Source organism: Lactuca serriola, chromosome 7 (genome assembly GCF_051521515.1).
Source record: "Lactuca serriola cultivar US96UC23 chromosome 7, Lser_US96UC23_V15, whole genome shotgun sequence".
Classification (NCBI taxonomy): Eukaryota; Viridiplantae; Streptophyta; class Magnoliopsida; order Asterales; family Asteraceae; genus Lactuca; species Lactuca serriola.
In genome coordinates this window covers 176,318,035-176,344,980 of record NC_136414.1, presented here as the reverse complement: position 1 = coordinate 176,344,980, position 26,946 = coordinate 176,318,035, and the positions used below count along the sequence as shown (strand labels likewise).

Sequence of the window (26,946 nt, the reverse complement as noted above, 5' to 3'; positions counted from 1 at the left end):
CTGGGACTTCGATAACACGTAGCCCCCGACCTTCAATGGGACTTAGGACCCGATCATACCCATGAGGTGGCTGTCTGATGTGGAGGGATGTTTCTTCACGTGTTCATGTCCTGCTGACCAGAAGATCAGATGTGTCCTGAGCTAGCTGAGGTCTGGGGCAAAGGACTGGTGGAGATTAATGATTGGGTCATATAGGGATGACCAGAGAGCTGCTATTACTTGGGAGCGGTTCAGGGCTATGATCTCTATCACCGACCCCATACCCTGTCTCAGATTCAGGGCTAGAATTGGAAAAGGTCTTCGTTCCAAATCTATATTGACCCACGACCAACATAAAACAGCAAGACAAAAACCAAAGGTTAAACCAAAAACACCCAAATTTGCATGCCAAACACATTCCTCAATTCAAAACACAAAAAAACGTAACAAATTTGCATATTCAACATCACTCCAAAATGTGGAAATGAACAACCTTAAAACATACATATGGAATTACACAAAACCCAACCACAAATATTTACCAAATCTATAAATTTTTTTACACAATGTGATGATTGCATCAATCAAAAAAAAAAAAAAAGTTTTCCATAGCACCCAATTGTTTTATTAATTGCAACAACCCCCTCCTTGAGAAGTGGACCCATCTCTTCCTCCTGAAGGCCCAGGAATGCCACCATATCCAACTTTAATACCATAAGACTGTCACAAAACAACAATTTATATCATCAGCTTACCCATTCTTTTTCTTTTATTTAAAATTTGATTAAATTAATTTCTTATAGATGTAGCAACACTTGCCTCATTTGATACATCAAAAACCCCATCTTGAATCTTCTTATAAATTGTTCCAGCTGTGTTTATAAATGCCTGAAACAGACTTATCAACATTAGAGACTGAATGCATACAAATTATACAATACATTGCTCTTGAAAAGAAATGTTAGTTTACCTCTTCAACATTCTGAGCAGTTTTTGCAGAAGCTTCCATGAAAATTAAACCATGTTCTTTTGCAAACTGTTCACCTTCTTCTGTGCTAACAGCTCTTCTATGTGCAAGATCACATTTGTTACCAATAAGCATAATTGTCATGTTTGCATTTGCATGTTGTCTAGCATCCTCCAACCAGCTAGCAAGATGATTAAAAGTTTCCCTCCTAAAATCCATATCAACATAATTAAAACACATTTTCAGATCAATAAGAGTAAAATATCATCAAAGAAAATTACAAGAAATAGGAACATACCTTGTGATGTCATAAACAAGAAGGGCACCAGCAGCACCTCTGTAGTAAGATCTTGTTATTGATCTAAATGATTCTTGTCCAGCCTGACAAATAGATAATGAAAAAAGAAATATTCATATAAGACATTTATAATAAATATAAGAAGAAAGGGAATAAGGTATAGAAGAAAAGAAGGAGACAAACTGTGTCCCAGATTTGGAGCTTTATTGGTTTGTTGTCAATGGTGATCATTCTGGCACCAAATTCAACACCAATTGTTAAATCATGAACAGGTTGGAAACGTTTGTCTGTGAACTGAAGAAGAAGGCAAGATTTTCCAACCCCTGAAGAATGATTTGTCAACACATAAAGTTTCAGTAATGAATGATATTCAATTTTATGAAATGGTGATCAAAACATGGAGTGCTCATTTTTGAAACAGGTGAGAATATATATGCTATATGCATTGCTAATTAATAAACACTACAAGAAATAATTAGTTTAAACATGAAATTCAGAATGGAATGAAGAAGAACAGATTCAATAAAAACAAAACTTCAATAGTAGTAATTAAGAGAAGTAGGGATTCTGAGATCAAATACTACAATCCCTTGGATCTGAATGCATCAAGCACAATCATATGAATAAACGATAAAGTAAGTAAACTGTCTACACGATCCCAATCCCCAATTATTTGTAGAATTCCAAGATGATCATTAGTTTCAAGTAACAAAACAGGTGGATTGCTGATGCCCTAGACTTGATGTCCCATCGTCAATATTATAATACAGCTTCGTTGTACATTAAGTCAAGATTGAAAGAAATTGTTGTTCAATATTCAAATTCCTTGCTTATACCCAAAACTAATCGTGTTCAGGTTGAGATTACTTAATTTGCAAGTTTTAAGGGCAAACATAACATTCGAGCACAACTAAGTAAATCATAAGAAGGAAATCAAGTAGATTCCTTAATTTAGACATACAAATTCAAAAACAAAACTGAAACTAAGAAAAAAGAAAAACGATTGCCCTATCATTCTCATACCATCTGCTTGAAAATTCCACAAAATAACTCGATCAACACAAAATTCGATACAGATATTGCAACAACTATCAATATTAACCACAGATGAAATAATTTAAGTTCGTTACCAGTATCTCCGATGATGATGTACTTGAAGAGGTAAGCGTAAGACATGGCTAATCAGATCTTCCGGAATTTTCAATGAAAGAGAGTAGAAATACCAAATCGAAACAAGTATAGCTGAAGATTGATTTCAATTAAGAGAATCAGCGATGAAGAAAACTTGAACGAAGAAGAGGATGTTGTCTAGAAGAAGCAATCTCGAGAGTTTGCAAAACGTATTATTCGTGGAGGTTCGAGAGAAAAAAGAAATAAGAAAAGGAAAGATGAAAGAAATAGTGTGCGCGTAGCTGTCAACGAAGCACCGTCACGTTACGGGGTACCCCTTTATTAATTGTTTATAAAACAGTTTAGATCGTCGACATATTTTCTGGTTTATACATTTCTTGTTTATACATCTTATACATCTATGCATGATATATTTTTTTTTTCCAAACCAAAATTCATTAAGTCTGCCAACTTCGAATCATGTAACAAAAGAGATGAACCAAACGTTAATAAGATTTATAATAAAAAACATGTATGTTTTTATCTACACCAAACTGAAATTTAAATAAATTAATCTTATAAACCGAAAATAATTCTTAACATCAAAATTTTAATAATTTTAATCTTAAAATATTAAAAAATATATATATTAAAAAGAACATGTAAAAACAAAAATATAAAATTTCTAAAAATAAATCTAAAAAATATAAAAGAAGTTATCAGTTTTATTACAGAAAAAAATAATTTTAAAAAACATAAAAAAGAAAACAATAAAAAAAATTAAGAAAATATTGCAAATAATGTCTACAGAGTTCGTAAAAGAATTATATATGTTAAAAAAGATGCAACCAAAACTAAAAATATTATTAAGAGAAACAATAAAAAAAATTTAAAAATTAAGGTTTTGTTAAAAAAATCAAGTTATATAAAGTTTTGAAAACTATAAAAAGAAATTATATCAAATCCATAAATCAATGTTTAAAAACAATAAGTTATATCAAATTTCTTAAAAAAAAGCACTTTGAAAAAATGAAAGCCAAAGGGGTTTGAAAAGGTAAGTCAAGTATTGTGTCGTGCAGAACATGCGCGCTCAGAGGTTTTGTAGTCTGAATTCTTCCAAAAAGCAAACTGTCACAGGAGGCAAGTGTTGCGCATATGCTGTGTCAAGCAACAAAAACTTGTCTGAAGTTGTTTTTTTAAACAAACACACCTTAGTATTTTGTAAAAACTAAAATAGTCATGTAACTATTCTTTCTGTTCAATTTTTGTCTTTTATTATTATTATTATTTTTGACATATTTTAATCATTAAACTCCTAGTTTTATTAATGGTTCCAAATAACGTAAAGCATGACTTTGTGGTAATATAAAGCCTCAAGTTTTTTTAGCCATGGCGAGGTATATCGCTTATAAAACGTGACTTAAGGCGGCAATTTTGTATATATATATATATATATATATATATATATATATATATATATATATATATATATATATATATATATATATATTCTACTATTATTCATTTTTATATACATATTTGATTTAAGGCGGTATTTTGCTAAAACATGACGGCATGTATAAGTCTTGGAGCCATAACAAACTCTTTAAAACATTGGTTTTATCTTAAATTCATCTTTGTCAATCTAAAATAGCCCTTAACATGATGTCCCTTCTTTCCGGTTCAACATGACATATTATATGGCTAGATTTAAATATAAATGTCATCTATTATGTAATTGTGTAATTAAATTATAGTCATTGGATCAATGAAATATAATCATTCTTAAAAGAATACGATTATATTTATTATTAATATTTTTTAAGAATTCAAATTTCAAATCCGTGGTAGGGATAATATAGACATTTTGTCTATCCTTATTTTAGGCAACAAATATAATCAAATCTATATTTTAGAAAGTGAATTTTGTTTTTTTTTTTTTTTTTTTTTTTTTTTTTTTTTTTTTTTTTTTTTTGCAAAAACAAAAACATTCTAAAAGAAACTTTTTTTTTAATTACAGATTCTTGATAGAATATATTTTCATTCATGAAAAAATATGATTCTTTTGAGAACAAGTCATTTCTGAAATTAAGGTAGGTCTAAGGAGAATTCAAAGTGTGCCCATAAATAGAGTACTAAATCATAGGGTCTAAACTTCTTTTATGCGTATATATTAAACATGTTGAGTTTAGGCCCAAATATAAATTAGGTTAATATGTTGGCTACGTTTGTTTTGCCTCAAGAGTCAAGAGTCAACACACACCACATCATTCATCAGTCATCACTATTAGAGTAGGAAATTAGACTGAAATTTAAGGAAAATAAAAAAAAACTCTTCGATTCTAATTATGGATATTGAATCGTCGCCGATTTTTGACATCGACAATGGTCACAATCTTTGTATAAAATCAGTTGATTACAAGGATGCGATTTCTTTCTTCCTCTTTCTTGAAAATTAGAACAAGCTAACAGATTTTGATTTCTTTTTTCTTCCTTCTCGAAAAAAGAAATCAAAATCTTACAATCGTTTATATATAGAAAAGTTCCTTGAAAATCAGATTTCAGTTGTTACAAATTTTGAAGTTATAAGATACAAGGTAATTGTTTGTTTTTTTGTTTTCATTTTCTGATTAATTGATTCTTTTTTTTTTCAATCTTCCTTGTTGAAAATTAGAAGCATAATCTTTTTCATTTTTTGTTTAAATTTGCAGATTTTTCGTACAAATCAACTTCAAAAATCAGGAACATGAAATAAATTTCTGATTTTTCAAGGTAAAAGCAAAGGGTAAATGGCACAAAAAACACTATTTTTACACAGAAATTCGATTTTGACACCGTGTTATTTTTTGTGTCAATTTTGACACTGTGTTTTCCAATTCGTTACAATTCTGACCACTTGACCGGTTAACCAGGTTAAATGCTGACGTGGCATGATGACGTGACATACTGACATGATATGCTGACGTGTCAAAATTGATTTTTTTTCCACAAAAAACACTAAGTTTTCACTTTTTTTCGATTTTGACACTAAGTTTAATTTTTTATTTCAATTTTGACACTATGTTTTTTTTGTTCCAATCGAACATCATTTATCAAAATTTGTTCAATTTTGTCTATTTTCCATTTGAAACCATATAAATATATTTTTTTTATTACATTTTAAACCGTATAAATATATTTTTTTCGTTTAAAAACCACATTTTTATTTAAATACAAGGTGTTTTTTTTTCTTACATTCAAAGCATTAGTTATATCATGAGAATCAAACTAACCATAAGCTTCTAATAAGATGTAAAAATTTGATGGGTTGCAAACTTGATATCCAAATTTTGATCAACTACACGCCTATAAACCTTCAAACACATTTTAAAGTTGCATATTAATATAAAATATAATTTTTATATAGCTAATACATATTTATACATAAAAATATGGTTTGAGTGTAAAAAAATGTATTTATACAAAACTATGGTTTTTAAATGAAAAAAAAAACATATTTATACGGTTTAAATGTATTAAAAAAATATTTATACGGTTTCAAATAGAAAATTGTCAACATTGAACAAAACTAGAAAAAATGATGTTCGATTTTGAACAAAAAAACAGTGTCAAAGTTGAAAGAAAAAAATTAAACGTAGTGTCAAAATCGAAAAAAATGAAAACTTAGTGTTTTTTGTAAGAAAAAAATTCAATTTTGACATGTCAGCATATCATGTCAGCATGCCACGTCATCAAAACTGACACGTCATCATGCCACGTCAGCATGCAACCTGGTTAACCGGTCAAGTGGTCAGAATTGTAACAAATTGGAAAACACAGTGTCAAAATTGCCACAAAAAAAAAACACAGTGTCAAAATCGAATTTCTGTGTAAAAAGAGTGTTTTTTGTGTCATTTACCCAAAAGCAAATCAGATTCATTTTTTTCGTTATTGTTTTTGTTTATGATTTATAATTCTAAATTCTAACTTATTTCGATTTCTCATATGATCCTCGAAAATCAGATATCAGAACTTGCAATTTAGAAGTCATAAGGTAATCATAATCAACAATCTTATTTGTTTTTTTCAATCTTCCTTCTCGAACATCATAAGCATAACCTGACTCGTTTTTCGGTTGGGTTTTTGTTTAAAGTTGCGGATTTTTCACCCAAATCAACTTCGAAAATTAGAAGGGACACACGAATCAACTTTGAAAATCAGGAACAAGCAATCAATTTCAAAATTTTAAAGGTAAAAGCAAACTGGATTCGTTTTTTCATTATTATTTTTGTTTATGAATAGATTTGTAATTCTGAATTCTGATATGTTTCTTATTTATATTTCTCATAAGCTTCTCAAAAGTCTAATTATTGAAAGGACATACAAATCAGTTTCGAAAATCAGAAAGACCAAAGTTATAAGGGAATTAGTTTCTGGTTATTTAAGGTACACGACAATCATATTCTATTTTATTCTTTCGTGTTTGTTTTCTGATTTGAATTTTTGTTAATGTAATATAATTTGTTGATTGCATTTATGTTTTTCTTTTACAATTTTGTTATTCTTTACTACTTGAGTTTGATAATCAAGAACCAAGAAGAAATCCACAATAAAAAATAAGATTGTTTCTTTCCATTTTCTAATTTAGGATGTCTCCTGAAACTTCATTCAAGATAGATCAACAATCAAATATCTATATAAATGACCTATATGTTGAGTTAAAATTACTTTTACATCTTTTATGTTAGGAAAAATGAAATAAATGACCAAATTATATGTACATATTTATTGAGAATATATTATTGCATCTATTAAAAAGGAAACTGATAATACATAATTCTATTTTTTTAGGATTAAATTATAATTCTTAAATCCATGATCTATTATAATTTGGTATGATTTGTAAAACTATGAAAATTTAGTTATCAGTAATGTTTTCCCAAGCTAAACTTTGAGTGATTAGCATTAGGAGTATGCTAGGGAAGACGAACGTGGAACGCTTATAGAAATTAATGACATGCTTTTTTTTTTTTCTAGTTTTTTGTATTATTAATTCTCTATTTATTCTAATTTTTGGTCATTAAACATTGTAATAATTAATCTTGCATTTTATCTAGTTAAAAATAAATAATAATATTAAATACTAATATATTAAGCGGTTTAAGAAGTTAATGTTAGAAATTAATAGTATTATTCTAATTCTTAGTTATTAAACTATATACAAACTAATCATATTCTTTACACTAGTTGCATTAATAAATAAATTACTATATTTTGTCATCGGTACGAAAAAAATAACTTTTGTAATATGAAAAAGGGCAATGTATACGATTGGGGATGGGTTAGGATTGGACCTAGGCGATGCCTAATTTTCAAATGAATGAGAATAGATTCCCCGCACGTGTTTGGGATGAGGATGAGGGTAGGGATGAGATATGAGACTTGGGGATGGGGACGTGGATGTAAAACCTCATCCCATCCCCGACCCATTTTCCATCACTAATAAACACATTAAAAATATAATGTATAAGTAATAGAACATTCCACAAAATCTCATTTTAGTTATTTTGAAAAAACTGTGAAATTGTATCTGATCTATGAAAACGCACATTATTTATTTATGAATCGTTAGTGGAGTGAGCGTGGTTAACTGAAACACAAATTTGATATAAAAGTTGAAATGATGGTCATACTTAAAATTTATGGTTGTTGATGGAGCATGTGTGGTTAACCCACATATCAGTGTGAGATTATAAACGACATCCAGAGTCTCGCGCATGTTTGAATGGTTATTCACATCTTATTTGTGATCACCGACATCCCAGTAACCAGTTGAATAGCATAATCAAAGATTAACACTTCATTGATAGTTCAGTGAATCTCAAAATATCTACGACTTTTATTGTGATTGAAATTGCTAAAGTGTTTTACCTACTTAAAATAGATTTATGATGTGATTATGGCATCTCTCTTCATATTACAAGTCGTATTTATGGATCTTATACTGATAGGTGCATTTTATGCACCTATTTTGCATGTTTATTTCTGTCCATTCATAGCATTCTACTTCATAATTCTTGCATTTAGTTGATTATTAGGGCAATTGCATATTTCACCAAGAATGTCTGGTACTTCACTGTTTTTGATTTATTTTGCAGGCATTATGGAGCGTGGAGCTTGGATGCATGGAGCATGGACCTTGGAGCATGAAGAGAAGATGAACCGGTCATTCCATGGAAGATAACATGAAGATATAACCTGGGTCATTGTTGCATTGTCAACATAGCAAAGGACTACATTTGAAACGCGGTTCTTGTCACACCGATACGGGTCGTGTTTGTCCTTTATCATCTCATATTTGAGCAACATGACTCGTGGTGAAGCTAGTCTGAAGATGGAGCCAACAGTGAAGACTTACTTGATTTTTAGCAAAAAGCATGGGCCATGCCAAAAACACATGGGCAAGAAAAATGGCCATGCCAAAAACACATGGGAAAAAGGCATGGCCTCATGGCATGCACGTGAACATTAATTAAAACAGGAGGATACGTCATTTTGAGAGGAGAACAGTTTCTGGAGCAACAAGGGGCGATCTTGGGCGATTCTAAGAGATTTCTTAAAGCTTTTGAGAAGACCTAATCATTGCAAACAATTTTGATTTCATTTTTTAAGCATTAAACATTTCAATTCCAACTTTATTCTTGTTTGATTTGTTCTTAGCCATGTGTAGCTAAGAAACCCTATTTTCTAGTTCTTGTTCAAAACATGTTGATTGCTTGACTTGAAGCATATGATTTAATGATTGATTTGTGATTCTATTCTAGTGATTATGTTCTTGTTTAAACTAGAATCCTTAAATTTGATTTGTGTTTGATTGGCCACTTTCATGAATTGAATTTTTTGTGTAGTTAATTAACTTTTAGGGCACCTAATCGTTCTATAAAGTTAATGATTGGTAACAAACAATAGTTTTTCTTGTTGTAGAACATTTATTACATGTTTTCACACTTCCGAGCGTATGAGAAGAAATGAACATTGTTGGGAAGCTTGTACAAAACTTAATGCAGTTTTTCAATACAATCTAAGAGCATGTTTAGGTTGAATTAGTAAAGCTAGGTCTAGTCAAAAAGCATGTTTTGGTTAGATAATTTGGCAAATGAGAGGTATTAGAGCGTGTTAATACCTTTCAGTACCAACTTAGAATAGTAATCACAAATTACACCAAGTCACAATCAGCTTAAATGACAACATTGAGAACTAGAACTGGAAGTACTTTTACAACTTGTTTACAAATCTATTTCATTTTCTGCACGTTAAAAAGTTGATTGTTATTTTCATTATTTGACTTTTGCAAACAAAACCCCCCTTTGTGACCAAAGTACCTTGCACAAAGAGGTATAGACTTTTTGTCCCGTGTCTCTATGGTTCGACCATGCTTGCCTTGTACTACTTTTTAGTGCATTAAAGCAGGGTATTTGGAGTCTATTGTGCCCCTATTATTTGTTGGGTTTGACACTCCTAACAAATTGGCGCCGTTGCCGGGGACACGGTGTTACTAATTGTTTATGTCAAGATTTTTGTGAGCAGGTACATCTCTATAAAAAAAATTAAAAAAAAATCAAAAAACAAAAAGTTGGCTCGTAAATGAACACTCCTTATATTAAAGACCAACTTTTGAGCAAGTCGAGATAGTTATGATGATTGGAAATGACCAAAGTGTTCAGCCCACACATATTCCCTATGATTTTTGCACTCAAAATGGACATCACACCAATATGTGTCCATATTTACAAGGGGAATGGGAGGAAGTGCAGGAAAGGGGAAGCTACTACTGGCCAAACCAATGGAGTTATGATCAACCTCAACATGATCAATGGTGGGAAAACAACCAAGTTTGGGGAAACAAACAATGCCAAAAGCCATACCAAGCTTGGGGAAATGACCAATACCAACCAACTCCACAGTTCCGACAACCATGTTCTACACCTCCCCAACAAGTTGAACCTTCGAGCATGTCCTTGGAAGACATTGTGAAAAGCATTGCCACTACTACCCAAATATTCCATGAAACAACCAAAGCTAGCCTCAAAAGCCTAGAGGAACAAATTGCACAACTTGCTCAATCTGTGAGTATATTGGAAACTCAAGGAAAATTACCATTGAAGACTGAAGAGGACCCAAGGCATACCGTTTCTGCCATCACCTTGAAAGATGGGAAAATTTTTGATGACCCAAGATTGCAATTTGAAGATGGGGAAGAGGAGGAAGAAGTAGAAGTGGAGAAGGTTGTCAAGGAAGAAGTAGAAATTGAGAAGGATGACATGGAAGTTGTAGAGGATGTATTGGAGGTTGACCAAAAAGATACTGAGCCACCCACTACCAATGAAAAAATCATTTCACTGGTAGGTGTAGCACCCGGTTCTTGCTATGTATTTCATTCAAGTATTATTCATTTTTGGCCTAGGACTCGGCGAGTTGATGGCCCAAATCGTCGAGTAGGAGCGACTTGGACCCGGGAGTTTAATGACCTAGTTGACGAGTCGGCGTCCAGACTCGACGAGTAAGCCATGTCTAGACAAAACCCTAATATAAGGGATTGAACCCTATTTAAGCGTCTCATTCAGCCTCCCTTCATCCCTATTGCTCTCAGAACTCTCCATATCAAACCCTAATCGTTTGTGTTAAGATCTAAGGCCTTTGTGGTGGGTTTTGGTGATATTGGAACATAAAAAGGAGGAGAAAGGCTTGAGGAATCAAGAGGAGGACAAAGGAGTTCGATTTTGTGCACCCTCTGCAGTTCTTTAGAGGTATAAAACTGATACCTTGCTCTTTCATGTTTTAGATCCCTTTTGAGGTGATTTAGGGATTTTAGGAGCCATTCTTGGTGACCAATCATGAGTGCAAGCATGGTTGGGGGCTAAGACTTCAGATCCAAGGTCTTTAAGGGGTTATAAGGCTGATAGGGACTGATTTTGGAGCCTTAGAGAGCCCCATGCATCTTAAGAGTCTCATTTAGGGCCATTTGAGCTCATAGACCCATGCATGCATGTAAAGTTTGTAACTTTACGTGCTAGATTCATCTTAGAAGCCTAGATCTATCTTTTGTTCAAGTGTTGTACATCAGAAATCGAGAAATGAGACTTGGTCATTCTCGACTCGGCGAGTCCATGGCTTGACTTCCCTTTTCTGTTATGGTTCGAAGGAACCTAGTGAGTGTTAGAGTGGTCTTAAAGGGGTCCGGGGGAGTGAACCAACGCATTGGACTTAGCCATAAACCTAGAAATCATGGGACTCAGCGAGTGTATGAGCAGACTCGGCGAGTCCAAGGAAATCTCCCAACTTTCAAAGATGAACTCGATGCGTTGTTCATACAACTCGGCGAGTCAAGGACATGACTTGTTCATAGGATGGGGATGAACTCGACGAGTTGTTCATACAACTCGGCGAGTCGGATGAAGGTTCATTCAAGGTTGTTTTAGAAGGAGAACTCATCGATTCGTTGCTAAACTCGATGAGTAGAAGCGTGAAGAAGGACAGATGAAAGGATAGGGACTCGACGAGTTGGCGGCCGAACTCGGCGAGTCAGGTTAACTGGAAGTTGAATTTGACTTTGACTTGGTCAGGGGTAAAATAGTCATTTTACCCTAAGAATAGTTATCAGTGTCTGATTAAGTGTTTTATGGATTTATAGCCAGAGGATCACCAGAGCAGCAGTCAGACACCTGTTGATCAAATTTTCAGCAGTCAGCCTCATGATGTGAGTTACCTCCCAGTAGAAGTGGGTCTAAGGCACCAATGTCGGCCCACCAGTAGGAGTCGTATGTTAGATGATTGTCTTTGTGATATTTGTCTAGGCTTGCTACTACCTGATATGTTATATGCTAGTATGATATGATGTTATATGCTAGTAGTAGTAGGGGAGATAGTTCCCAAGATTTCTGGTCGATAGGGCCGAAGGGGGTAGTCATACCCGGTCATGCTAGATAGAATATGATTATGTGTTACATGTTATGTAGTAGTAGTAGAGGGGTGAAATATCCGGTCGAGAGGACCGAAGGGGAGGCCAGCACCCAGATATGCTAGGCAGTATCCGGTTGAGAGGACCGAAGGTGAGGCCAGCACCCAAGTATGCTAGGCAGTATCCGGTCGAGAGGACGGAAGGGGCAGGTCGGGTACCCAGATATGCCTGATAGTATATGTATGTTATGTGATTGTATGGTATGCGGTACGATGCGGGAACTCACTAAGCTTCGTGCTTACATTTTTCAGTTTTGTTTCAGATACCTCTTCAGCGAAGAGGAAGGAGCCGGCGCGGTAGCTGCACATCATACACAAACACGTTGGATTTCCGCATTACGAGATTCTTGGGATTGTACTCTGACGTTGTTATATTTATGGCTTGGTTTTCAGACATGAGCTATTAGTTTTATGAAATGATATGTCTTCACTATGTCTTATTATGGAAGTTTTATAAATCAATTGATTAAAAATGAAATTTTTAGACTCGAAATTTGGGATGTTATAAGTTGGTATCAGAGCCCTGGTTTGAGGGATTCAGACACACCCTCGGGGATATCTGGACTAAAACCGAGGGATTAAAAGATTTTTACAAAGAAAATGGTTTTCTAAACGCAAAGTTAAAACGTTTTAAGAAAGAACAAGGTGTGTGATGTGCGCGACTGACCGATCTCAAGTAAGTTTTTCCCAAAGTACCTATACAAGTTTATGTTATGATTATTAGTTTCGGTAGAACATCATGCTATATTAGGACTAAGGATCTAGGAAGGATACCTTATGTGCCTATTATATGTGCTTTTGAGTTGCATGATAGTGTTGAGACGAATGCATGTGTAAAAAAAGCGTTTTTGTGAGGTTAACAATAGAAAAAAGTGATTTTTAGAATTACAGGAAGAAAAGGAATGGGCTAGGACTCAAAAGGCATGACCTAATTTAAGACCATGCAAGACTATCGAGGTTTTAAAAGAAAAAAAATTAGGCATGGTCTTGAGGAAAAACGCATGGGCAAGAACAAAACGCATGGGCTAAAATCACCCCATGCCTTTTGATCGCATCTTTTGAAAAAAAAATGATGAGCACGGCCTAATGCCAAAACTAACGACCAATGCTAAAAAAGGCATGGGCTATCATAAAAAAGCACGACCTGGCTTGGACCATATGTTTTGTGTCATTCTTCCTCCTCACAACTCACGACCATGAACTCTCTCCTCCTAAACACTTATAAACTTTTGACTTTCATCAATCAATCCAACATTAAAGCTAAAAGGTTTGTTGTTTTAACTTCCTAACTCCATCTTCTTCTTCTTCATCTATGTATAATTCCCTCCATGAAAGTGTACAAAATCAAATCTTGCATAAAACTCTAGTTTTTTTTTTCTTTGTAAATTTTGACTTGATTCTTTTATTAGGTTTCAGAATTTTTTTTGTAGAGTTTCAAGAGTAAGCTTGGGGAGGTATTTTGTAAAGAAGAAGGGAAGCTTTTACCTCCATTTATGTATTCCACCATTGAAGAGCTCAACTTTTCTTGAGGTTGAAGATGACGGGAAAAAGTCAAGCACACATCACAAATTCAAGCATTTGAATGGTACATTCCTTCCATATCTTAAGTTTGATGCATGAATCTTAAGATTGTTTGACTAGAATTGTTAAGAATCCGTTCATATGCTCTAAATAGTTATACATTCGTGGTCAGTAGGTTGCCCTGCCCTCTCTGAGTATCGAGGACGATGCTTAATCTTAAGATTAGGGAGGGGTCTTTGTACATTAGGTTTTAGTTTCCACATGCATTTAAAAAAAAACAATTTTTTTTTCATGCATTCATTTCAAAGCATTAAAAAAATACAAAAAAAGATTTTGTTTTTAACTATTTCTTAGTTTACCCAAAAAAAAATCAATCTAAGGGAACCTAATCTTCTTGAATCAATTAAAGTGGTAAATTAATCGTGGCTAACAGTGAGAAAGAGAGCACTAACAATATATTCATTGGTTGTACCCTTACCTTAAAGAATCATTCATTTCCCATCGACCTTATGCCTGTTTCCATAAAGAGTTTCGATGTCATCATCGACATGGATTGGTTGAGTCCCAATCGTGCTGATATCCTTTTCTAAGAAAAAGCGATCTGTCTCAATCTTCTCTGTGGCGAAACCCTCATGATCTATGGTGATAAACTCAGCTCAAACCTTCATATCATTTCGTGCATCAAAGCCCAAAAATTTATGCAAAAGGAGTATCATGCATTCCTAGCCCACGTGGTTAATGAGAAACAGGAAGTTAAAAACCTCGAGAGCATTCCCGAAGTCTTCAACTTTCCTGATGTTTTTCCCGAAGAGCTTCCGGGAATCCCTCCCGAGCGCCAAGTCGAGTTTCACATCGACTTAATCTCCGGAGCTACTCCCGTAGCTAAATCTCCATACCGCTTAACGACAACAAAAATGCAAGAGTTATCCAGCCAGCTCAACGAGCTCCTCAACAAAGGATTCATTAGACCGAGTTCCTCACCCTGGGGAGCCCCAATTTTATTTATGAAAAAGAAGGATGGATCTTTTTGGATGTGCATTGACTACCGCGAACTGAACAAGCTTACCGTCAAAAACCGTTACCCTCTTCCTCAGATCGATGATCTCTTCGACCAACTTCAAGGAGCTAGCTACTTTTCCAAAATAGACCTTAGATCATGGTACCATCAACTACGAGTCCACGAGAATGATGTTCCTAAGACAACATTTTGGACTCGGCATGGTCACTATGAGTTTGTAGTAATGCTCTTCGGTCTAACCAACGCACCAGCAGTATTCATGGACTTGATGAACTGGGTGTGTCGTTATTTTCTGGACAAGTTCGTTATCGTGTTTATTGACGATATACTTGTCTATTCTAGAAGTGAGGAAGACCATAGACAACACTTGAGATGGGTGCTGGAAACTCTTAAAACGGAGAAGCTGTACGCGAAATTCTCCAAGTGCGAATTCTGGATTCAAAAAGTAACTTTCCTAGGTCATGTGGTAAGCGAAGAAGGCATACACGTTGACCCTTCCAAAATAAAAGCGATAGAGAACTGGTCAACACCGAAGACGCCCACAAAAGTCCATCAATACTTGGGTCTCGCTAGCTATTATCGCAGGTTTATCCAGAATTTCTCCAAAATTGCCAAACCCTTAACCACTCTGACTCAGAAGGGTGTACCCTTTTGTTGGAGTGAGAAACAAGACACTGCATTCCAAACATTGAAGCAGACCCTATGTAATGCGCCTATCCTGTCTCTGCCCGAAGGGACGGAGGACTTCGTCGTCTTCTGTGATGCATCCAATCAGGGCCTAGGCTGTGTGCTTATGCAGTGGGGAAAGGTTATTGCTTATGCCTCGAGATAGCTGAAAACACATGAAGTCAACTATACAACTCACGCTCTGGAATTAGGAGCAATGGTCTTCGCATTGAAGATATAGAGACATTATCTCTACAGAACCAAGTGCACAATCTTCACTGACCATAAAATCATGCATCATATTTTCGATCAGAAGGAGCTGAACATGAGACAACGACGATGGGTAAAGTTACTTGGTGATTATGAGTGCGAAATACGCTACCATCTCGGCAAAGCCAATGTGGTGGCGGATGCCCTTAGCCAGAAGGAATGCTCAGGTCGTAGAGTGAAGGCACTGAAAATGACTATCCATTCCCACTTGTCCGCGCAGATCAAGGAGGGTCAACTGGAAGCCTTAAAACCAAAGAACATACCGGATGAGGCCTTGAGAGGAATGGAGAAGAACCTAGAGATCAGTGAGGAGTCTATTACTTCATGAACCGGATCTGGACCCCAAATTTCGGAGGTTACAGAGAGATTGTTATGAATGAGGCTCACAAGACTAGATACTCCGTTCACCCAGGTTCGGACAAGATGTACCTTAATCTCAAGAAACTATACTGGTAGCCAAACATGAAAGCGGAGATCGCTACCTTTGTAGGAAGGTTCCTGTCTTGAGCCAAGGTGAAGGTTGAATATCAAAAGCCCTCAGGTTTACTCCAGCAACCAGAGATACCTGAGTGGATGTGGGAAAGGATCACTATGGATTTCATTACCAAATTACCCAAATCTCCGAGTGGGTACGATACCATCTGGGTAATTATCGACCGATTGACAAAATCCACTCACTTCCTACTGATCAAAGAAACGTTCAAGATGGAAAGGCTCACACGAATCTACATCCAAGAGATAGTTCGACTGCACGGCGTGCCTGTGTCCATTATCTCAGATCGAGATAGCAGGTTTAGCTCGAGAGTTTGGCAGTCACTGCAGAAAGCTCTTGGAGCTCAATTAGATATGAGCACAACTTACCATCGTCAGACAGATGGGAAGAGTGAGAGAACCATCCAGACCTTGGAAGACATGCTGAGAGCATGTGTCATCGACTTCGGTTAATCATGGGACACCCATTTGCCCTTGGTTAAGTTTTCTTACAACAAAAGTTACCACACCTACATCAAGGATGCTCCGTTCGAAACCCTCTATGGCCGCAAGTGAAAATTCCCTTTTTGCTGAGCTGAGGTGGGCAACACGTAACTAGCCAAGGGGCAAGTCCCTGATATCACTCTCACTAGCCCAGAAATCATCCGCGAAACCACTGAAAAGGTCATACAAATCCGAGAACGATTGAAAGCCTCGTGAGACAGACAAAAGAACTATGCCGATAAGCGACGAAAACCTTTGGAGTTCCAGGTTGGAGACCGTGTTATGTTGAAGGTCTCTCCCTGGAAAGGCATGATACGCTTTGGAAAGCGTGGAAAGCTGAATCCGGGATACATAGGACCATTCGAGATCCTTGCTAGGATCGGTCCTGTAGCCTACCAACTTCATCTACCTCGGGAGCTTAGCAACATTCATCCCATTTTCCACGTCTCAAACCTTAAAAAGTGTTTATCCGACGAGACCCTTATAACCCCTCTCGATGAGATTGAAATCAACGAGAGTCTCAACTTCTTGGAAGAGCCAATCGAAATCATGGATCAGGAGGTCAAGCGAACAAAGCAAAGCCACATCCCGATAGTGAAGGTTCACTAGAATGCCAAGCGGGGACCTGAATTCACTTGGGAGCGAGAGGATTCAATGAAGCAGAAGTACCCCCATCTTTTTCCAACTACATGATTTGTGATCTATTTTCGAATTCTGGGACGAAATTCCCTCTAACGGGGGGATGATGCGACAACCCGAAACTTTTATTCTGTAAAGATTGGTCAATTATATCAATAATAAACTCGATTCCGCTACCTTTTAACATTGTTAAGGGTTCATTTAAGTGTTCTAAGCTTGAGTACAGCTGGGAATGAGATTAGGAATGAGTCAACAAGTTATGTAGGAACAAAATCGGGCCATACACCCTCTTGGGAGGTGTGTACGGCCGTACACATGGGTGTGCGGCCGCACACCCACCCCCAACCAAACATTCACCTCTATATATAGGGGTGATCCCTTCATTCACTCTTTTCCCTCTTTGGCTGCACTCTACTTTCTCTCTCTAGAATCCTCATCCAAGAACACTCCAAAGGCTTTAAAAACGTAAGTAGTCCACCATCTAGCTTGTTATACCTGTAAAACTCCTTGATCTAAGCCTTAATTCATCAAGTTTCCTCATGTTCTTCATCCTTTGAAGGTGTAGGGTTGCACACCTTCATAAGGTGGCCGTACTCACCTTAAAGGCTCTCCAAAGTGGGAGTTTGGCCTCCATCTGGTAGTTGGACTTGGTATTAGCCTTAAAACACCTCAAAATCGATGTTTTTGGACATAGATGAAGAGTGTGTAGCCGCACACGCCTATGTACGGCCGCACACACACTCTGTATGACCACACACTCCTTTGTACGGCCGCACACTCATCCTCGTGACCGCACACCCACTCAGATACTTATATTTGGCCTCAAACATGCAATAACACTCAATATGGGACCTAAAACACTCAATTGATGCTTGTAGAACCTTGGAAACACCTCAAAAACACTCCCCATCATGAGTGTACGACTGTACACTCATGGGCCGTACACCCATGGTCGTACACACCCAAAGGGTGGCCGTACACCTCCCTCACTTGATCATTTATGGTTCCGACACTAGGTTCAAACGATTCCACGTCTTTAGGGTGGTTTCCCGTCATGATTTGTCATGAAATACCCTAATCTAATACACATATGTGTTACCATATGTTAATAGGATCCACTCGCGTACGAAACATCAATTGACACTTAGCATCCACACCGATCATACGCTCGAATCCTACGTCAAACAGTGAGTTCATACCCCTACGCTTCTATGGTTTTAAATGTTTTCAGGGGGGAATACAAGTTAAACTCAAAGGATTTCAATGAATCAAAAACTTATGCAATTTATACAAATCAACGGATTTCATAAAGTTTTTAGATAATTATCCCTTTTGTATTATGCGGAGCATAAGGGTCTTTTTCTAATCATAATTGCACAGCTTTCAGAACAGTTTCACAAACATAACAGTCAAGCTATAATAGGTATAGTTTGGGGAAAATTCACTACCGATTTCATAGATACGTACTACATACACAATCGAATACATAAACTATGACATATTTAGTTTATAACGTTACTACGAGAGTACAATAGTAAATAATTATTTTGGTATAATTATTTTTACTCCACAAAACAATCATCAAGTTTTCATATGAACAGACAGAACACTTATATTATTACTCATAATGTCGTCAACTTAATTGGGAGATACGTCCTCATACACTTTAATAACAAAGGGAAGGACTTCATCCTTGGGAACGTACAACGTAGTAAAGTGGAGGACTTTGTCCTCGGACACTTTCCAAAATCAGCTAAGTGGAGGACTACCCTTATGAACCAGAATTTCCTAGAGGGAAAGCGTGGCTTTTGTGTATAGATCTATACAGGACTGACTACCCCGCACCTGGCTACTAGCTACAGTCGGACCGGCAGGTCTACGGGTGACAAATGTCATAAAGGATATCGACGTCCGTTTTCTGTCGTATCAAGTTAATGTATGGTCATAAAATTCGCCAATCATACGACTCTCTTTTACGTAATAATATACCTCTTATAAACAATTGCTATAATAACATAAGTATAATACTTATGCCTTACAAGTTTTGGAATCATTAAAGCAACAAACACACGTATACCAGGGAAAATAAGGGATTTTCCCAGTCAAACAGAACATACTACAAACATACTGGTTGTAGCCAGGGTTTTCAATACAGAATATACTACATATATACTGGTGGTAACCAGGGCTTTCAAACAGAATACATTTCACATACTGGTGGTAACCGGGGTTACCGATACAAACAATATTTACCTATAATGAAAATGTATTATTTTCACAAATTCAATGACTAGTTTTCATTACAAAAAAATGCTTATGAACTCACCAGCTTTATGATGATACATTTTCAAACTCGCTTGTATTCTCAGGACAACCATAGACAGGTACTCTTGCCAAATTTTGGAGAAGACGGAGCATTTTTGGAGTCACGTCTTTTACTTTTGTTATATACTGTTATGTACAAACTATGTTTTCAAACAGATGTAAATAATCATATTGTAATGTAATGGTTGTGTTTACTTTTCTTGTTATGATACAACTGTTGTGATACTACGAATGACGTCACCCGCCCCTGGACGTTTCCGCCGTTTGTTCCTACGGTTCGGGGGTGTGACATATTACCAAAGATTTCATCATGAAGTTACCCCTAATTGTGCGCATAGTGGATTTGATTTGGGTCATCATGGATTGTTTGAAAAAGAGCATGTATTTTATCCCGATTAAGGAGATTATTTTTGTAGAGAAATTAGCTAAGGTTTATATCAACGAGATTGTGACATGTCATGGGGTGCCAGTTTCAGTGGTTTCTGACAGAGATGTTCAGTTTACTTCCAGGTTTTGCAAGAGGTTTCATGACAAGTTTAGTACTCGTCTCTATTCCTGCATAACATTCCATCCGCAAACCGATGGTCAGAGCGAGTGGACTATTCAAAACGTGGAGGACATGCTGCAGGCGTGTGTTTTGGACTTTGGTGGGAGTTGTGATACGTATCTTCCGTTAGCAGAATTTTCGTATAACAATAGTTATCACGCAAGGATTGATCGGACTCCTTTCGAGATGCTTTACAGAAGGAAGTATAAGACCCCAATATATTGGGGTGAGGTCAGTCAGCGGGTTATGGAGAGGACTGAGGTGGTACTCAAGACCACTGAGTTGATCCAACAGGTTCAGAGTAGGCTTCAGACATCACGGAGTTGGCAGAAAAGTTTTGCCAATAGACGCCAATCAGAATTAGAGTTCCAGGTGGGGGATATGGTTCTCCTAAAGGTGTCGCCTTGGAAAGGTGTCATCTAGCTTATGAAGAAGGGCAAGTTGGGCCCTAGGTATATTGGTCCTTTCAGGGTTTACGCCTGGGTGGGCTGGGTTGCTTACCACTTGGATCCTACAGATGAGCTCAGTCAGATCTACAACTTGCTTTATGTCTCTCAACTACAGAAGTGTTTAGTAGATGGTTCCGCAATGGTTCCATTGGAGGATGTTTAGGAGGATAACCGCCTGAATTACTGATATTGCCATATTTATACATGTTTTTAGGAAATATTTATTTACATTTTTATTAATATTTTGGTTATTTGCATAGAATAATGGTACTTATAAGCTTTAATGGTTCTTTGCAGCCAAAAAGAAGTATTTTCGGAGAAAAGGACTAAAAATGACAAAACATGGAACTTTGGAGGCTTGGAGAATAAAAGAAGAAGGAAGTTTACATAATTTTCCATATTCACGTCGTGATTCACATAATATTCACTACGTAAGTCCGAACCTTCTAGAAGATGGACATCGCGAAGAGGATTCATTATCCAACACGTATATCTCATATTCACGTCGCGAGACATATCTATTCACGACGTGAGTTCGAAAAATTAGAAACTATATATATCCTTGCTCATTACGACTTTGGGGACTTTTGGCTGATTGAGAGAGTTCTTGTAGACGAATTTCAGAAGGAAAAGAGGTCTGGTATTAGCTTTCAACACCAAAGGAGAAAAAGAGTTCATATTAACTTAGTAATTTGATACACTTTAATTATGATTTTGAAGATGACTAGTGTTTGTTTATTTGCTAGTATGTCCAGCTAAATCTAGTTGCTTCTATTAGCTAGATGAAGCTAGAACTCATGGTGCAAAAAGTTACATTTTCAGCTAAAATTTTTGTTGCAGTACCAAACTCACAACGTGAACCTTAGGCTCACGACGTGAGTGCAGTAATATTTAGTTTATTTATTTATTTTATTTTTTTCTGTCTTAGTTCAGTTTTATATTTTTATTTTTGTTTATTTTGGAGAAGTTCATGACTAGAGGTTCCAAGACACCTTTGGTGCCACCACTTGAAGCTCCAGAGTTAGCCCTTCACAAGAAGACGGAAAAGAACAAAGGAGTAACTGAAAGACCAAAAAAGTCATCTTTCAAAGACCTCAAATTAGTTTTTGGAAGGAAGTCGGGAAAGAAATTAGGAGAGTCGAGTACATCATTAAAGGAAAAAAGCAGGATAGAAAGCTTTGAGCAAGATCTAAACCCAAAGGATACCGAATACGATACTGAGCCCAAATTTGCATTACATAGAAGTGAAACAGAAGACAAGTCTAATAAAGAAATGGAGGATATTGTGGATATGTCCATGGGAGCTTACAAAAAGAAAGTTAGAGATGATGCTGGTCCCGACCTTTTACAACCTACAATTCCTACAACTGCCCCATTCGAACTGAAAGGGCACATCCTTGCTGCACTTGGGGATGTACCATTTTTTGGAAAAGATCATGAGAATGCTTAAAAGAATTTTGTGAAGTGAATGACATAGCGGATTATTTTAATATCCCAAATGTTCCAAGATAGACAGTCTTGCTAAGGATGCTGCCAGTCACTTTTAAAGGAGTTGCTAAAGATTGGCTAAAGGCACTACCACCCGGTGCAATCACTACTTAGGCCCAAATACGCGAACAATTTTTAGATCATTTTTCCCACCTTCCAAGATAGCTAAACTCAAAAGTCAATAGCAAATTTTGAGCAAAATCCGGGTGAGTCACTCTATGAGGCATGGGAACGCTATAAGGGATTGTTCAGAAATTGTCCTCAAAATGACCTCAATATACAACAAGAAGTATCAATCTTTTATGATGGTGTTAATGTCATGACAAGGAAACTCCTTGATTCCCAAGGATAACTTACCAAGAAAAATCCTGGGGAAGTTAAGGAGTTAGTGGAAGAATTTGCAAAGCATTCTCGTGAGTATCATAATCCAAGAATGGAGGGAGTAAAAAGAAGCGGGTGTGGAAATTCTGTAGACATGGCTGATATGATGGCCATGCTTGATACAATGGATAGGAGGTTGACAAAAATGGACCAAACAATAAATGCTATACGATTTGGATGTGAAAGGTGTAATGGTCCACACTTGACCTAGGATTGCAGCTTAGATGATAATGGGTATAAAAAGGCTCAAGTTTGTTATTCTAGTGGGGATAATTATGATGAAGATTGGAGAAAACTAAAGAAGGAGTGACTGCCATATGATGAATACAAGAAGCAAAAGGAAGAGAAATATAAGTAGACAGGCCAAGGCTTCTACCAAAAAGAGCAACCACCAGCTGAGAAGAAAGTAGATTTGGAAAACATTTTGTCCCAATTTATGGAAACTTCCGAGAAAAAACATGATGATACCGATGCAGTGCTAAAGGAACACATGAAAATGATGAAAGAATAGCAAACAATGATGATTGACCAGCAAGCTTCATTAAGAAATCATCAAGCATTGATCCATAATCTCGAAGTCCAAATTGGTCAACTAACTACTTTGGTGAGCAACAAATTATCCTCACAATTTCCCGAAAAGAATGTTCAATCCCATGTTATGATGATTGAGACTGAAGAAGAGGCCATCTCTGAGTTCCTAGAAGCATTAGAAGTAAGGCAAAGGCAGCCCGAACCAGAACCGAAGAAGTTAAAGATCGAAAATCAAAATTCTACTGAAATACCAGATTCACGATGTGAGCCCGATATGCTTACGACGTAGGATCAGTCTGAACAGAAAACTTCAGAAAATGTTCAGGCTTATCGTCCGCATTTACCATTTCTGTCTTGAGCTAATCTTAGTCCACTGGAAAGGGAGCATTTAGAATTCATAAAGCTCATAAAGGGTATTCCTATAAATACTCCTTTTGTAGAGACGTTAGCTAAAATTCTCGAGTATGCAAAGTTGCTACAAGATTTAATGGATACTCGTCAACAATTGAAGAAAAATTCAAAGGTGGTTTTAAGTGAGAAATGTTCAAGGGTAGTGTTGGGAGAGTTACCAAAGAAGATGGGAGATCCTGGACGCCTCCCTCTTCCATGTGAGTTTGGGAACAATCTGAAAACTTATGCTTTAGCCGATTCTGGGGCTAGCATAAATTTGATGCCTTTCTTATTTTACAAAAAGCTTAATATTCAGAAGATGAAGGCTACTAAAATGACAATTCACATGGAAAACCGTTCAGTGACACAACCCCGGGGCATTGTGGAAAATATTCTTGTGAAAATTGGGAAATTTGTTTTTCCAATAGACTTTGCGGTTTTAGATATGAAGGAAGATCCTAATGTTCCGATTATTCTTGGTCGACCATTACTTAATACTGTTGGAGCTTTGGTTGACATACGTGAATCCAAGCTCACTTTGAGAGTTGGGGATGAGAAGGAAATTTTTGGAATAGAAGAAGGTTTCCAAGGGAGTGATGTTCAAGAAGAGGTTTTCAATATAGATGAAGAGAGTGAACTTGAAGAATTAGAGAAGCTCATGGAAGAAGAAATCAAAACAATTCAACAAGTTAAACGAACAAAACCAAGAGCATCCGTCCCGTTTTTAGTTGAATCAATTGCCTACACAAATCCAACTTCTTGGGTAAGTAAGGAAAGTGATGAGATATCAAGTGATGATGATGAAGATGAGGTAACTTCTAAGGAGACGAGTCCAGTGGTGAAAGAAGAAAAGGTTCGCATGGAGAATGAAGAAAAATTGGAGACTAAAGGGATCAAAAGAAAGCTTGATGTAGATGACATGAAAGCTAAAAAGGAAAACTCGAAGAAGGCGTACATTAGACGGGTTCAAGCTTAAAAGATGCGATGGAAAGAACAGAAGATTTAGGCGGTGATGGACTCGTCAGACGATTCAACGTGAGGAGGCACAGAGTCCAGCTCACGACTCCATAAAAAAAGCGCTTCTCGAGAGGCAACGCAAGTTCGTTTTGAATTTTCCTTTCTTTTTCTTTTAGTTTTTGCATTTTTAGGAAAACCAATCATATCATCTAAATCATTTTGTGCATAATAGATCACTATGAGTGGGGTCCCTAAAATTAAGTGGTAATAATTAAGAAAATAGTTAATAAAAATTTGGAATATTTAAGAAATTATATGCTCAGACAGAATTCACGACGTGAATCTGATTCACGAATTGAGTCGGGGAGGATTTACAGACTCCTTATTTCTTAGCCCAATACAAGTCCCAGCCCACTTATTTTTTAATTAAATGGCCTAACCGCACAACCCAAGACGATTCACGACGTGAATATCTATAATTCATGACGTGAATTTTAAAAAGATTACAAGACCACAGATAAAGGACAGAAACCATTTGACCTAAACCCATTTCTCCATCCCCACAAAGTGAAGAGGTTCCTGGTCCCCCCTTTGTTCCGATTTTGGCCATACACATCTAAAACATCCACTTTAGCTTACGTAATCTGCCCTTTTAAGGTAATTGCTTCTCAATTTCAATGGTTAATTTTAGTTTATTTATTGAATAAAGGGCTAGGGTTTGTTCTTAGTCAAAATAACGAAATTATGCCCCTAATTTCGTGTTATAGCCGATGCATGTTACTAGAATGTACTTAGACTTGTTCTAGGAGTAAACCCCACCAAAGTTTATGGCTCAATTTTTTTCTTCTACAGTTACCGGTCGAACGAAGCTATTGAACTCACGACGTGAATTCTAGGCGTAGCTATACCACTTTTAGTTTAATTCTAATATGTTGGATCTTTTCTTGTTTGGTTGTTTGTTGTTTCTTTTTGCAGAAATGGCTCCTAGACGAGAGGTTCCAACAGGGGTGGCTAGTTTGCACCCGTTTTACGTCTTTCCAACAAATTTATCACGGGATGTTTTTACACGATGCAACAACCGGTTAAGATGGTTGTACAATCGGGAGATTGCGTTGCACCTATAATCAATTGGTCAAGGTTGAGAGTGGTCGGCATTGTTGATCGGTTGTCCCCGTTTCTTACAAAGTTATTTGTGGGGAATGGATTCTCTTTTACATGCAAAGGGTGGCATAATTTGTTTCGCATTCAAGAAAGGGTGTACAAGGAGTTATGTGTGGAGTTCTTTTCGACGGTGGCATTCCATGAGAATGTCCAAGATCCTACCTTCCAGCAAGCCTTGGTTTTTCGTCTCGGGGGAGAATACCGAGAATGCAGTTTGGTTGAGTTTTCTTGGAGGATGGGGTTGTATGAGACCCAGGAAGCTATGACTCCCGAGTTTGTGATGTTTTTGAGGGAGGCTGCCCGGGGTTATGAGAATGAGGCATCGGGGAGTGAGTTTTGGAGCAATATTGCATCCGGGGTGTTTAATTCCGAGGTGTCGCTGGAAAGCAGCATAAAATCACCAATCCACCGACTTACTCAAACTATTCTATAATTCGACTAGGTACACTGCCTAGATGCATTTAGTTAGTTAAGTTAGTTAGGTTATAAATTTAAAATTAGGTGTAGCTATTTGCACGCTTCAAGTTTTTGGCGCCGTTGCCGGGGAAGGAAAGTCGAGATGAGAGCGTTTACGTCTAGCCAAGAGTCGTTTAGAGTTTAGAGTCGAGAGTTGAGACCCATAATTTTTAATAAGCGTGGGGTGAGTCAAGAGAGGGGATGGACTTAGAGAAGATTCATAAAATCATGTATTAGAAAGGTCTTAATCCATTAAGACGTTTGTTTGAAGTCAAAAGGTGAAGGCATAATTGTTTTCTGTATGCCTAGTACTCACGTTGTGAATCCCTAAAATTCATGTCGTGAGTCAGGTTCTCATTGGTTTCCGGATTTCACGTTTTAGCGACTTCATGTTGTGGTTCTTAGGATTCACGTCAAGAATCATGTTTTTCCACAAAAATGAAGCCCATTGATGCATTATATTACATGGGTCACCACTTTTCTTCTTGGGTTTATTATAAAGATTCTTTTGGCTCGTTTTCTCTACCATTCAATGTGGAGTATGCTTTCCCACATTAGTCTTTACGCTTTAGATATTTGCACCACCTTTATAAAAGATTGAAGTTTCGATTCCGTATTTTGTTGGCACTTTACGTATTTTGCGAGTTCAAGTATAACATCCAAAATTTCAAACAAATATAAACTTTTAAAAACATGTCAAGTTCATCAAAATATTACAACTTTGTTTTCAAAACATTGATTATCAGAGTCTTTCCCAGAAACATAACATAATAGGAGGAGCTATACGATCACGCCTTGGCCTTGGCGCGATCCCTTGAGGTT

At 36.6% G+C, this 26,946-nt stretch overlaps 1 protein-coding gene and 1 non-coding gene across 2 annotated transcripts; both read right to left on the bottom strand.

Moving 5' to 3' along the window:
• Positions 1–379: 379 nt before the first annotated feature.
• LOC145062765 (ras-related protein RABB1c) lies at positions 380–2,593 on the bottom strand. Its single transcript, XM_079010361.1, has 6 exons — positions 2,375–2,593; positions 1,428–1,567; positions 1,245–1,327; positions 950–1,154; positions 799–867; positions 380–699 (listed from the first exon to the last, which is right to left on the bottom strand). The coding sequence occupies exons 1-6, from the start codon at positions 2,418–2,420 to the stop codon at positions 607–609; spliced, it is 636 nt and encodes a 211-aa protein (XP_078866487.1). The 5' UTR covers positions 2,421–2,593; the 3' UTR covers positions 380–606.
• A 19,822-nt stretch (positions 2,594–22,415) lies between these two features.
• LOC145065122 (small nucleolar RNA R71) lies at positions 22,416–22,521 on the bottom strand. Its single transcript, XR_013688273.1, has one exon. It is a non-coding gene; the product is annotated as a small nucleolar RNA R71 (small nucleolar RNA).
• Between the last annotated feature and the right edge of the window lie 4,425 nt (positions 22,522–26,946).

Bases quoted from the DNA above. Each gene is read 5' to 3' on its own strand.
- LOC145062765 (XM_079010361.1), bottom strand. From the start codon at position 2,420: ATGTCTTACGCTTACCTCTTCAAGTACATCATCATCGGAGATACTG. The intron at 1,328-1,427 runs GTTTGTCTCCTT...TCTATTTGTCAG, and splicing joins AGCTCCAAATCTGGGACACA to GCTGGACAAGAATCATTTAG. The intron at 868-949 runs GTAAACTAACAT...AGTCTGTTTCAG, and splicing joins CTGCTCAGAATGTTGAAGAG to GCATTTATAAACACAGCTGG.